The sequence below is a fragment of the Gymnoscopelus microlampas genome (assembly GCF_963454915.1).
Source record: "Gymnoscopelus microlampas genome assembly, chromosome: 7".
NCBI lineage: Eukaryota > Metazoa > Chordata > Actinopteri > Myctophiformes > Myctophidae > Gymnoscopelus > Gymnoscopelus microlampas.
Genome location: NC_139944.1, coordinates 58,073,625 through 58,088,191, shown reverse-complemented (window position 1 = coordinate 58,088,191; position 14,567 = coordinate 58,073,625). Strand labels below are relative to the sequence as shown.

Sequence of the window (14,567 nt, the reverse complement as noted above, 5' to 3'; positions counted from 1 at the left end):
TTTTCTGTAAACCTGTGATGAGACAATAAAGATGATTCTGATTCTGAGTTGAAGTAAACGTATAAACAATTGGAAATACTCCAGGAAAGTACAGTACTTAAGTAAATATATTTAGTTACTTTCCAGAGCATGTCCTGTGATGTAAATAAGGTCATAATTGTGTGGATGTAGAGACACTGATATGTTTCATATAATGTTATATTTATCACAAAACTCCTCCATCACAAATTACAATATGGTTAACCAGTATAAATGTGTGATTCTGTAAATGTATGTATTTGATACTACATAATATTATATTCATAAGATGGCAGACAAATAAAACATGACAATGTTGAACATGTGATCATATCAACTTTTCTGTGAAGATGTGAGTTATTATTTAATTATAACACATAATAATATTGTAATATTATATATTAGTGTATTAGTGTGATAAAACATGTTGTGAAGATGTGAGTTATTATTTAATTATAACACATAATAATATTGTAATATTATATATTAGTGTGATAAAACATGTTGTGCCAGATTTGCATTTAAAACTTTCAAATATACTTTTACTGTTTCAACTCCATGGTGAGTCAAAGTTAACCTGTTTTATAGATGAGATAGAGATGAAGCAGGGACCCCCCATGGACCCCCACTGCATATTGTTTAAAGTTGTGTGCTGGGGTGTGTAGTTTGAATGTGTGTAGTTTGAATGTGTGTTTAACACAGTGACTGGTCATGGACAGACAGTAAAAACTGCAGTTTGGCCGCCATCTAGTGTTCACCAGCAGACACTGCATGTGTCTGAGTATTAATCAGTGTTTTTCTCAAAATGTTTCATGTCAAGGACCCCCACATTAATTTATGCATTTGGCCACGGACCCCCATCTGAAAAAAATTATGTTGTGCCAGGGACCCCAGGGGACCCCCAGAAGATGTTCAGAAATTCAACATTATTCAACATTTTCCAAACATTTTCGAGATGTTTAAAAAATATCAGATCTACAAGCTCTCAGCGCATCACTTCCTGCCGCGCTGCGAGCTTGTAGATCTGATATTTTTGAATAGAAAAGTATAAAATATGGATGAAGTGCTTACAGTGATTAAATCATTTAGCTGGGGACCCCCTGGAACCTCCGGTAGGACCCCTGGGGGTCCCCGGACCCCACTTTGAGAACCAATGCTTTAAATAATACAAGTTCATATTGATTCCACCATAGATACTGTTTTTAATAGACTATTTATTCAAATATGTAAATTATCTCATTAAATATGCACGATTCAAACATGTATGAAGCATAAATAGCTATAAGAGGAATCACATATCATTGTCTGTCCAAAACCCTTTATTATTATTATTTTTTTACTCAAGCATAATGAGAATAAAAGTACTTTTACTTGTAACAGAGTATATGTTATGTTTATATTATCTCTACTCTCCCACACACGAATACAAGAAGACTCACCTCAAGACAAACTCACCTCAACTGAAAAAGGAATACTCACCTCGGGGGTAGGAACAGTCACCCCGGGGGGTGGGTAAACTCACCTCAGGACCTGAGAAGACTCACCTCGGAACACTCACCTCAGGGGTAGGAATACTCCCCCCGGGGGTAGGAAAACTCACCCAGAAAAACTCAATGGTGTAATGCCACGGTTCTCAAAGTGGGGTCCGCGACGCATAGCCAGGGGGTCCGCGAAAATATTTCACAGATATTAAAAAAAAGTTTTGATAAAAAAATATTTTTTGATAAAAAATATTTGTTGATAAAAAATATTTTTTGATAAAAAATATTTTTTGATTAAAAATATTTTTGTATTATTATTTGTTTTTATGGGGGGGGGGTTAGTGAAAGTTGCATAAATTATTACTGTAATGGTGTGTGTGTGATATGAAATGTGAGCTTACAATAATCACAGTAATCATGTTCCATCATATTCAAAGGCTTTTGCAGAGAAATGAGACAGACTCCAGTCACTTTCAAATTAGAGCACTGCAGCAGGCAGGTGTGTGCGTCTGTTTCCAGCTGACGCTTGTTGACGCTCGTTAATGTTATAGGCATCAGAGGCAAATGCTTTTGCACTGTCAAATAGGCCAACATCTAATCTAAGATTAGTGGGACTCATTCAAATGACCACCAGTGAGTCCCGGGACTCACTTAATTAAAAACCTAACATCACTGTATACATATTAGATGTATTTGATATTTATTAGATATTACAATAGTGAAATGTATATCTAATAGTAACTAAAGTTCAATAATGCTTACTATAGTGAAATGTATCTATTAGTAACTAAAGTTCAATAATGCTTACAATAGTGAAATGTATATCTAATAGTAACTAAAGTTCAATAATGCTTAGCTAAATGTAATTTAACAACATAAATTGACATTGGAATGTTCATTTCTCTGGGTTCCTACCTTTGTTTGTTTGTTTGTTTGATGGGGGCACAGGAGTGAAGGGGAGGAGGGGGGTTGACCACTTAACACTAATATCCCACTTAATGATTCATTGTTTGATATCTAATAGGTGGATGGGGCAAGGTGTGGAGCTGGAGACACATAGCAAATGACCATGCTATTTGCTATTTGCATTCCTTGTTCACTTTTCTGATGAAATCTACCTTCTTTTCTGATGAAATCTACCTTGTATTTAAAGCACTTTAATTAGCTAAATGTAATTAAACATCATTATGAAAGCATTCTGTGAAAATGGAAAGCTCACATTATGAAAGCATTCTGTGAAAATGGAAAGCTCACAAGCCGGTAGATCTACCTTTTTACCTTTTCTGATGAAATCTACCTTGTATTTAAAGCACTATTTAAAGCACTTTATTAATTCTATACCTTCAAAGAAAGAATTTAATCCAGATATGGAGTAATCCAGATATGGATTAAACATCATAGCTCACAAGCCGGTAGATCTACCTTTTTACCTTTTTTTAAACATTGGGGTGAGTATTCCTACCTCTGAGGTGAGTCTTCCGAGGTGAGTGTTCTCAGGTCATGGGGTGAGTGTTCCTACCCCCCGAAAATCTTGGGGGTGAGTATTCCTACCTCTGAGGTGAGTCTTCCGAGGTGAGTATTCCTACCTCTGAGGTGAGTTGGTTTTGAGGTGAGTCTTCTTGATACCCCACACACAGCTGAGGAGGCTCAGTGTTGATGATTGACAGCAAAGCAGCGTGTGATCCATTCACTCTGACGGATGAATCCGGTCCGGAAACGGAAACGGAACCGTTTATCCATGTTGTACTTCAACAGACCGGATCCAGTGGGCGGGGCTTCAGACCGGATGTGAGAACGGGTTTAAAGTGAACACAGGAACACGAGCCACGGGTTTGAACCATAGAGTTACAAACAATGTTTGAACAGTTTGAACGTCCTCCACGCTGCAACATGTAATGTTTGATTTATATGAACATAATCACACGTTTTTATCAACAATATTTAACACTATTATTATTCAAGCTTTCTGTTTGTTTTATAGGATTGAATTATTATGACACCGAATGGACAAAAACATAATAATAGTGTTTTTACAACCAACAAACACACATTATTCCAAATGATCACAACTAAAGTGTAACCTTAACCCACACTCACTGTGAGGGTTTGTAGATCTAACCCCTGTGTGGGGGTTTGTAGATCTAACCCTGCCATAGATTCATGTGTGTTTATTTATATTCTATATTAAACTTTAGCCTCGGATCAAAACTGTCAGGGATTTATTTATGTGATCGATTCTGATGTTTGTTTGTAGTTTTAACGGCTGGTAAATCTCCTTAAATGAACACAATAACAACATAAAGTGTTTAAACCTAAAGCCATGGATGTAACTCGTCCATACGGGTCGGTTGTGTTCCGTAATATTACGTAAAGTTTAATAAATAAGTGTTTTAATCTCGTGTGTGTCTGAACGCCGTATTATTTCCTGATTTACATGGAGTGTAATACCGGCGTTCACCTGCTGCAACATCTTCAAACAGTGTTTTGTAGTTCTGTGTTTAAGGCTCGTGCGTCTACATTTATTTATGCATTGTAAATATAAAGTGATTATCTTAAAGGCACAATATGGGATGTTAGTGTTCAGTTAATATTCAGTATAGTTTAATAAATAAGTGTTTTAATCCCCTCTGTGGATGAACGTCATTGTATTTCCTGATTGACATGGGGTGTAATACTGGCGTTCACCTGCTAACGGCGCCACTTACACCCACTGAAGAATACACAGTGATATTCAGTCACAGACCAGATTAAAACGTTTATTTATTGAATAATACGGAATATTACTGAACACAAAGGGTCCGTACGGTGGGATAACATCTATGGCTTTGGGATTAACACTTTATTTTTATAATGTATACATTTATGGAGATGTTTGAGACTTTAACATGGAATTAACTCCAGTCCAAACACTATTTTTGGGGTGTGTTCAGAATGTCATAGATAGGATAATAAATGAAACTCTCCAAGATAATCAAAAGCTTAAGACTTAATGCCACTTTTGTTAACCCCTTAAACCCCCAGCATCCCTTTTCTGGGGGGAACTTTCGGCAAAAATCTATCAGCCGATCTACAAGCTCAAGCTTCGCCAAAAAAACCTAGCAGATCTACAAGCTCACAACGTGTTGCAACACGTTGTGAGCTTGTAGATCTGCTATTTTTAACCACTTGAACCTTAGCATCTCTTTTCTGAAGAGAACTTTTACCAAAAATAGCCGATCTACAAGCTCACAATGCCTCGCGCTGCGAGGCGTTGTGAGCTTGTAGATCGGCTATTTTTGGCAAAGAGGTATGGACTCCGGGCATAGCGACGTAACATGGTCGCCACGCCCTTAAATCGTGCCACTTCCGCCGCCATGTTGAGGGAGTAGATTGACAGCTGCCACAAGTGTAGAGTAGTGTAGTGTAGTCTGTAGTCCTGTGTTTGTTGTCCAGCAAGTAGACGGTGTACATTATTATCTATCTCTAACTTGTCTGTTGCTCTAATTTAGCAATGGTACGACAGTGCTGCATTATCGGATGCAATGCCAAGGTTTCAGACGTTAAATTAAAAAAGTTAAATTGCACACATTTCCAACCTGGAGGAAAAGCTGTTGGAGATCAGATGTCGAGATATCAAAGAAACGGCTTGGCATGGGTATCTTAAATACAATGAGATTGAGCTATCAGCTAAATTGTGTTTCTCTATGTGTCCAGTCTGAGAAACGTAGTGTAACGTGGGTGCAGGCTCACGGTCACGGTGGCTGAGTAAACAGCTGTCTGTCTGTCAGCAAGAGTTAAGACGTCGGAGATATCAAATAAATGTAGTATGGCTTGGGTGTCAGCTGACCAAATAACATAACCTTCAACAACATTCCCAAACACATATAAGCTCAAACGAGCATGACAGCACACAATCAAACATGTAAACATCTGTTGGAGGCGAGAGGATCAGCATCAGCGTTGCCATGTCGGCTTATTATAAGCGACTTTGGGCTTCTTTTTCTGTGAAGTTGCTTGTAAAATTAGTAGTTTTGTATGGCTTATTTATAAAGTGTACTTGCTTATTTAGGCTTATTTAGGTACTTGCTTATTTAGGCTTATTTAGGTGCTTGATTATTTAGGCTTTTTAAAAAAAACAAAAAAAATTAAACCAGTGGTTCTCAAATCTTTTCATGAAAATGTTTTGTGCCAGGGAGCATTTGTGTTGTTAGAATGTTTTAAAAAATATTCCAAATATTCTTTATTTTATTGCAAGAGTTTTTTTTAATAACCTATGTACAAGCTCACGTGAGCTTGTAGATCGGCTATTTTCAAGTAGTCGATGTATCTAAGCCACTTCTTTTGGGCTTGTTTTCATAGACCTGGTTGCTTATTTCTCTCGCAAAACATGGCAACACTGATCGCAGGTAGCGTGCCTTTGCGTCTGCATTCAGCTTCTCTCTGTATGGTAACTCTCTGTCACGCATTGCCAGGTCCATCTTCTGTCCTTTACCAATAAATTCGCTGTAGTTCAGGACACGTCGTGACTCGTGGGTAACTGTCAATGTTGTTGATACGAGCTGTTGTTATGGAGCTCCCTTAATATGGCCACCGGAACTACTTCAGCCTAAGCTTGCAGCGGTGGCCTAGTGGTTAGAGGGGCGGCCTTGATACCGGAAGGTCCCTAGTTCGATTCCCCAATTCATCACATCAATCATGAATCACCGCTGAATAGCCCTTGAGCAAGGCTTCCATGCAGGGTCCGGCTGGAAACAAGCTTCGTGCTTAGTCCGACACCCTGGGTAAACAACAAACTTTGCTTTGCTTTGCTTTAGCTTGGCCACGCCTTTTGCCCGGAGTCTATAGGTGTAGAGGGAAAAAAGAGCAGAACACGTAAACAGAAAAAGTTGAATCTGAAACACAATTTTATACAATATAGAGTATAGGGGTCCCTGCTTCATCTCTCTCTCAGCTAGGGGGTCCTTGGCCTGAAAACGTTGAAGACCCCTGGTATAGAGGGTTTACAGGTCTGTTTTATCAAGTATAGAGGGTTTACAGGTCTGTTTTATCAAGTATAGAGGGTTTACAGGTCTGTTTTATCAAGTATAGAGGGTTTAAGTGGTGCTGGATTTGACTCAACTAAAAGCTAATTCATCCTTTTGTATGGGTTAGGGTTAGTTTATGGTTGTGTATGGTTAGGTTGTGTATGGTTAGGTTGTGTATGGGTTAGGGTTAGTGAAGGGTTGTGTATGGGTAGGTTGTGTATGGGTTAGGGTTAGTGTAGGGTTGTGTATGGTTAGGTTGTGTATGGGTTAGGGTTAGTGTAGGGTTGTGTATGGTTAGGTTGTGTATGGTTAGGTTGTGTATGGGTTAGGGTTAGTGTAGGGTTGTGTATGGTTAGGTTGTGTGTGGGTTAGGGTTAGTGTAGGGTTGTGTATGGTTAGGTTGTGTATGGGTTAGGGTTAGTGTATGGTTAGGTTGTGTATGGTTAGGGTTAGTGTAGGGTTGTGTATGACGGATACATTAAAATCTCTGTGATAACTATTGTGAGTGTTTGTAATGATAACAATGATCGGCCCATCCCTATAGTGACAGGAGTTTATGAGTTTATTAGGATCCCATTAGCTGGTGCATAACAACAGCTAATCTTCCTGGGGTCCACACCACAAATAACATGAAACATGACATTCAACATTACAGGACAATATTGTGAGAATAGCCGATCTACAAGCCTCACTTCACTGGCTCAATTTTAGAATTGACTTTTTATTTGCTTGTAAATCTTTAAACGGGCTAGTATATCTTCGCTGTACCTCGCTGAGCTCCTGGAACCATACACTTTTAGCCAGGGCTCTGAGGTCTTGCCGATCAGTCGTTACTGGTCGTTCCAAAGACTAGCAAAAAGACCAGGGGTGGCCGCGCCTTTTCTTTCTTTTTAACGTTTTTGCTTTTCTTTGTTGCTTTATTGATAAATAATTTGTACCTTTTCTGTTTCTTGCTCTATAAAGCACTTTGAGCTGCATTTCATGTCATGAAAGGTGCTACAAATAATGTTTATTATATTATTAGATGACGGGAGACGCTGCTGGAAGGCTCAACCCAAGGATGCCCTTAGAGATGTAGATCTGGAGATCTCTATCCATGGATGTGTCTGCATGGGGGGGATTCCTCCACGCTGAAAGACCTCGGTCCAACGGGGGTTTCTTCTGAAGACGGCTCAAAGTAGGAACCTCTTTAGGACTGTCACCATTATGACCTTTAACTTGACCATTCATTGTCGCTGCAATAATTGTGATTTAACGATGTAATTGCGTCGTAGTAACATTTTGAATAAAACTGTGTCAGGCTTTTTTAGGCTTCGTAAACAAAAGCTGAACTACAAGCTGAAAACGCATCACGTTGTGACGTGTTTTGAGCCTGTAGTTTGGCTATTTACACAAAAGTGTAACTGGTTGGATCTTTGTGTTGCAATCAGCTGCAGCTGTTGAGGCCAGACACAAACATGTTGAGGCTGTCCACAAACAGACAGACAGACAGACGGACGGACGGACAGACACACACGGTCAAATGTAGGAGTGGTTGGAACCACTTAAAAAGTGACACACAGATGCTCTCCTGGTCTGAAAGGGTTAAGGTTGTTACGATACGATACAACTTTATTGTCAGCTTTCACCGAAATTTGCTTTGTGACCATGACGTCACCGCTCAAGATACAGGCAGGACATACACAATACATTACACAAAGTACATTACAGGACATACATCACAGAAGCAGACAGAAACAAGAACAGTAGAACAAATCCTTTTGGTTTACCGACTTTGGTTTAAAAGCCGAACAGACTGATGTACTAAAGAGTTCTTTAGCCTGTTTTTCTCATATTTAGGGACTCTAAACCGCCTCCCGGAGGGCAACAGTTGATATTCATCATTTAAAACATGTAAGGGGTCCGAGGAGATGCTCTTTGCCAGTCTAAGCATACTATTGATCTGGGCCTCTTTAAAGGAACGTAACACAGCCTCGACTGGCCTACCAACTATTTTAGCGCAGATCTTAATTTGGCTATACAGTTTGTTCTTATATACCATTGATAGGCTGTTAAACCAGGCCGTGCTACAGTACAACATCACAGTTTGAACAACAGACGTATAGAAAAGAGACAAGATCTGACTACTAGCACCAAACGATCTCAGTCGGCGTAGGGAGTACATACGCTGCTGTATCCTCTTACAAATATAATCAATATGAGATGACCATGATAAGGTGGCATCTATCATCACCCCCAGATATTTGTAAGATGGGACTTGTTCAATAGCTGAACCATGGATTGTCACCGGTGGTGTCTTATCACCGGGAGCAGGGCCAAATATAATTTCCTCAGTTTTCTTAGTGTTGATAATCAGATTATTTTTGTCACACCACTCCACAAGCCGGTCAACGCTGCCCTGGTACTGTTTCGGGTCATCACTGTCAGTCATCAGAGCTATTAGCGTAGAGTCATCTTAATATTTCAGAAGAAACTGATTTGACTCGCAGGTGTTACAGTCTGCCGTGTAAAGAGTAAACAATACAGGAGAGCTAATGCAACCTTGGGGTGCACCAACTCTGGTCCTGATGGGAGAGGAGAGTGTCTTGTTTACCTTTACATACTGAATTCTGTCAGTGAGGAACTTAAGATAAAACTGAATAACAAAAGGATTAATGTGTAACTGAACCATTTTAGTGAGGAGCAAGTCCGGCTGTATTGTGTTGAAAGCAGAAGAAAAATCTAGGAAAAGTCCTCTAGCATAGGATTTTGGTTTGTCAAGATGTTTAGAGATGACGTGAACCAATGTGACAACTGCATCCTCTGTACTACGACCCTGCTTGTAAGCGAATTGAAATGGGTCCTGTGAGTTAAATATGGCATTGTTGAGATGATGAACCATAATTTTTTCCAGAGCTTTCATGATAACAGATGTGAGTGCTATTGGTCTATAATCATTGTGTTCTTTGGGGTTTGGCTTTTTTGGCAGTGGTTTTATGTGAGCGGTCAACCAAGCCTGTGGTATAGTATGTGGATTATCAACAATGTGCTGAAAAATGGGCTGCCAGACAGGGGCCAATTCTGTGGCAAAATCCTTCAGAATAAGGGGGCTTATTAGGTCGGGACCAGGGGCTTTTTTTGCGTTTAAACGCTGAAATATGCGCCTGGTTTCCTCCTCACTGACAGTGATTCTATCCCCACTAGAGGGCACCAATGCATGTTCTCCCCTTGTAGTTTGAATACATCTCTGAATTGATCACTGTAGAGCCGGCCCTCTCAATATACATTTACCTACAGTCCAAGATAACCCTTGTTCTGGGAACGTTGTCTTTAAAGCACTGTGGCATCAGTCCATTTACAGCTGATCTGTGGAGCCATACATTTAACCCTGTAAGACCGAGAACGCATCCGTGTCATTTTAAGATTTCTTTGGGCTATTAAAAAATAGCAGATCTACAAGCTCATAGCGTGGCACCGAGTGCCGCGCTATGAGCTTGTAGATCTGCTATTTTTGAAAAATTTTGAAGAAAAATTGTAACCCAAATCTTTGCTTCAGGGGGTCCCTGGAACAAAACATTTTGAGATGGGGGTCCGGTATGCGGCCAAATGACATGACATGAAAACGTTTGAGAACCACTGATATTATAGCAACATAAATTATGTTTAAAAAAAAAAAACATTTGTAGAATCTCCCAGAATTAAAGATTTTAGTTACAAACGTTTGCTTTAAAAATATATATTCACAGATTTGCAGACATTGGTGGAAGGAGTCACAGACAGTCAGGCCGGCATTGTAGTTCCCCTCTGGACAATGGCCAGGAGCTTTTATTCAGGAAACAGCATTTAAACAATACACTTCAAACACACATAATACAAATAATACACATAATACACATAATACATATAATACATATAATACCCGCCCCCATGGAGCTACTGTCTAACTAAACTCAGCCGGGCCGCTGGTCTGTAGAATGGTGGATGTGTCTATCCAGACAGCTCTTGGGCCTAATGGAAGCTGAGTATGTGTGGATCTGTGTCCATGGAGCCTTCAACCAACAGCCTCCTCAACCTCTCACACTATGTATGTATTGCTGATTAATTGGGTACAATGGACCACAATGGAAACAAGCCCCCGGGGACTTTTTGTGTTTTCCTTTTAGCATAACTTTTGACTGTGCTATCTGTACTTTTAACTGTTGTTAATAAAGTATTCAATCAACCAATCAGAGACTCTTACACAACACTCAGGTGTGGTGGGTAACAAGGAGGCGGGGAAATAAAACAAAAATGCAAGGCAAAAAAAATACAAATAAGAAAATCCAAAATGGCTGCCAGAGATTAACCACAACATCCCCAAAATAATGAAAATGTCCTCAACCCATGACAAGAACATAGACTGGAACCCAACATATTAAGATAATAATTAAAAACATGATCAAAATACCATATTTCTAGATTTGATCAGATTATTCAATGTTTAAACCAAATGATTTATACTGTGGATGAGTGAGAATGAATAGTTCTAACAAGGAGTCAGAAGGTCTTTCTGACAGATGGACTCCTACAGTTTAAAACTGGCCTCTCTCCACCGTTTCTCCGGCGATTCACAGGAGCGTTTTCACCTCCGTTTCTCCTGCAGTCAATGATGACCTCCTTCATCTAGTCATCTAGACTTCATCTAGAAAAAACAAAACAAAAAACAGAACATGTCACACAAAACTCCAACAGACTTGAAAAAAATATATTTTAATGTATCGTTAGTTATTGGCTCTTACTCAGGTCTTCAACAAGATACTTGTCACACTTCTGCAGAGCATCGTAGAACGCTGACATGGCTTTTCTTCCTTTTCGATCCATAATGTCATGCAACATTCTCACTTGATTCTCACTGGTCCTCTCTGCCCTGATTTCGTTATACGTCTCCTTTGACAGAACGCCTTCACGAAGAAGCTCATCGAGTACACCCAGGACCTCTGTGACACGTTGAATGAGCTCAGTCCTGTTCTTCTTCATGAAGTCTACTTTCTTCTCTGTTAAAATAAAAAGTCAGACTATTATGTTATTTGAATTCTGCTTTCTTGCCTCCCAAAGGTAGAGGTGAACTGCACTTAAAGTTTAATGGCCCAGATGACTGAGGGGAGAAAAACAAGACAATCATTGTCAATTTCATTTTGTTGTAGTTCTTGATTCAGTCAGGGTCAAATATAAAGGTCAGAGACAAGTAAAGATCTTACCTGGTGTCATGGTGATCTGAGGTTGTTCCACACCTGAGGCATTTGAGAGAAAAGTGTGATATTTGTTCATTTTATTATAGTAACACACCCAGGGAAGTTGTAATGAAGTCCACTCAGATATATAATCCTTTATTGAACTACTCATATAGTTATAATAGTCTTATAGTTTATATAATCCTACATTACATGTTGGAACATAACATGCTACTTGCTTGCTGACAACTAACTAAGCTCACTTCCTGGTTATGACAGTGATATCATGCAAAGGTATGCACTACAGTAGCCTGGACTTGGAACCCAATTGTGTACAATACAGCCCTGTATTTGTAGCTAGCCCTCTCATCTTCCTCTCCTCTGTCTGTCTGTCTGTCTGTCTGTCTGTCTGTCTGTCTGTCTGTCTGTCTGTGTCTCTCTCTCTCTCTCTCTCTCTCTCTCTCTCTCTCTCTCTCTCTCTCTCTCTCTCTCTCTCTCTCTCTCTCTCTCTCTCTCTCTCTCTCTCTCTTTCTCTTTCTCTCACACACAAAGTGAGATGTCTCTAACATTTGCAACCAAATAGACATGATTCGATAATCTATGCAGTGGTTCTCAACATTTTCAGGTTGTGACCCCCCCAAAATAATCATATTTGAACTGGGGACCACCTTTTTGTTTGAGAGGTTCCACAGATAAATATTGTGAAAATAGCAGATCTACAAGCTAACCCTCTCTTCTTCTTCCTCTCCTCTGTCTGTCTGTCTGTCAACCTTTTCAGGCTGTGACCCCCCAAAATAATCATATTTGAACTGGGGACCCCATTTTGTTTGACTCGGTTCCACAGATAAATATTGTGAAAATAGATAGCGACACGACCATCACTCGGCTGATGTGTTGGGGGGAGGAAAAGTGCATCCTCGCGCGTGTACAAGCATGCTCTTGCACAAGCATGCTCTTGCACATTACGAGCGCAAGCATGCGACGTGCATGCCTCCCGCGGGTGCTGCATGTTTTCCCCGGGTGCTTCCCTCTCACTGATCACAGGCAGCCGCTCGCTGCTCGGATTAAATTTATGGTTTGATCGCGGACCCCCTGATTGACGTTATATCGCAGCTTTAGTGTTTTGTAACAATGTGTTTTGTGTGATCACGTGTCCAGATCACTTTTTTTCAACTTCTATGTAATTTACATGAAAGAGATTAACCCACAATGTGCCTGAGGGGGTAATCTAACGTTGACCATTAAAAAGACCCTAGCCCGTAGTACTACGGGATCGGCGCTTAACACTTGGATTTGTCGGCCCGTAGAACTACAGACTTGGCGGTCAATGTGTTAAGATAGGGTTAATGTTACCAACAACCCTGAGTCCTTACTTAATTCATTACTTATTTAAACAAGAGATCATTACATTCATACCAAGAACCAGGAAAGGATAAAAATGTAAACACATCCTAGAGCATGGAGAGATGTTCACATTTCAGATGTGTTCACATTTTTATACTTATGACTATGAGTTGATCCATATTTTCATTAATAGAAATGTGTGTTTATTCTGCTGTTGCTGAATCACTCTGGATAAAGAAGATCATATAAATGTATAAAATATAAAAGTAATCAGTAATCTCACCAAGACGAGTTTTTTCAGTGGTGACATCATCCCTTCCCTTCTTCTTCATCCTCAGCTCTGCATCTTTCTTCTTCAGTTGATTGTCTATTGGTCCTAGGTATTCAATTCATCAACATAATAAAAATAGCACCAAACATTCAATATCATCACAAATATAAAACACTATGTACAGAGTAGAAAAAAAAGGGGGGGGGGGAGTCGCCTGTCTAAAAGTTGTTTCAGACGGGGAGCGGTTGACGCAGGCCTTCTCGCTCGGATCAGCTGGGATTGCGCCGCGATAATTGTTGTTTTGACCTCCAGTGCGTAGCGGGGAAAAATAAGCTGTCCACAATCCAAAAAGAAAACAAAAAAAACAGCGTGTAGTGGTGACGCAGCTGGTAAACACAGACACGTTCAAAGGCTATGATCATGATACCAAGGATTCGACAGTGATGTCACCATTATGGAACCCGGAAGTAAAGATACCAAGGATTCGTCAGTGATGTCAGTCAGTATGCCAGGTTCATGCCAGGTTGGAGAAAAACAAGCGCCAGAAACAAGCAAGCAGCTTCATGAAAAAACAAAAGCCACAGGGAGCAAGCCGGTGGATCTATATGGGGTCCACGATGTTTTGCGCGGCTCCCAACACTCCCAGGGGGTCCGTGAGGGGGTCCACCAACCACAAAGCCCCGTGCAGCATATAGGGGGAAGGGGCGCACAGCGCCCCAACCCTCTAGTATCTCAAATGGAAAAAATGTTGCAAAGGATTTTTCAACTGATTCTGGTACCTCTGAACATGTTTAAGAACATATACTACAAATTTAGGAAAAAATACCTTCTGGAAAGGCATCATTTCCAGATGGCGTTCAAAATGGCAGCTGGCCACTTGATTCTGGTACCTGGATTGGTTACTATTCAATCTAGAAAGGTGGTTTTGGTGTTGAACGCAATACATGCCACATTTATTGTGGTCTTCATTCATCATCATCCTCAGACTCCTCTGGAAGAAACTTGTTATGTGGATTGTCACATTTCTGAAGTTGACAGGGTCCACAGACAGTAGTACAAGGTAGTCCATATTTTCTGCAAGAGCAGCAGAGTGTCTTGCAGGCAGTGGAACAGTTACAATGACCTTCAAGAGACTGTCTGGAGCAACGTTCATTGTTGACGTGAGTGGGACAAATATGTTGTCCTGCACGTTCCACCCCCAGTTCAGGGCATCCATACTGTTACTGTGAATACTGTTTCCTCTTCTTTGATGCCTGTTGTC

The 14,567-nt window shown here is 40.2% G+C and overlaps 1 protein-coding gene across 1 annotated transcript; it reads right to left on the bottom strand.

Annotated features, from left to right (window-relative positions):
* Positions 1 to 10,289: 10,289 nt before the first annotated feature.
* LOC311048690 (apoptosis-associated speck-like protein containing a CARD) lies at positions 10,290 to 14,095 on the bottom strand (the record flags this gene model as incomplete). Its single annotated transcript, XM_084061952.1, has 5 exons — positions 10,290 to 11,143; positions 11,260 to 11,514; positions 11,719 to 11,751; positions 13,319 to 13,411; positions 14,086 to 14,095. The coding sequence occupies 5 exons, from the start codon at positions 14,093 to 14,095 to the stop codon at positions 11,124 to 11,126; spliced, it is 411 nt and encodes a 136-aa protein (XP_083918078.1). The 3' UTR covers positions 10,290 to 11,123.
* Between the last annotated feature and the right edge of the window lie 472 nt (positions 14,096 to 14,567).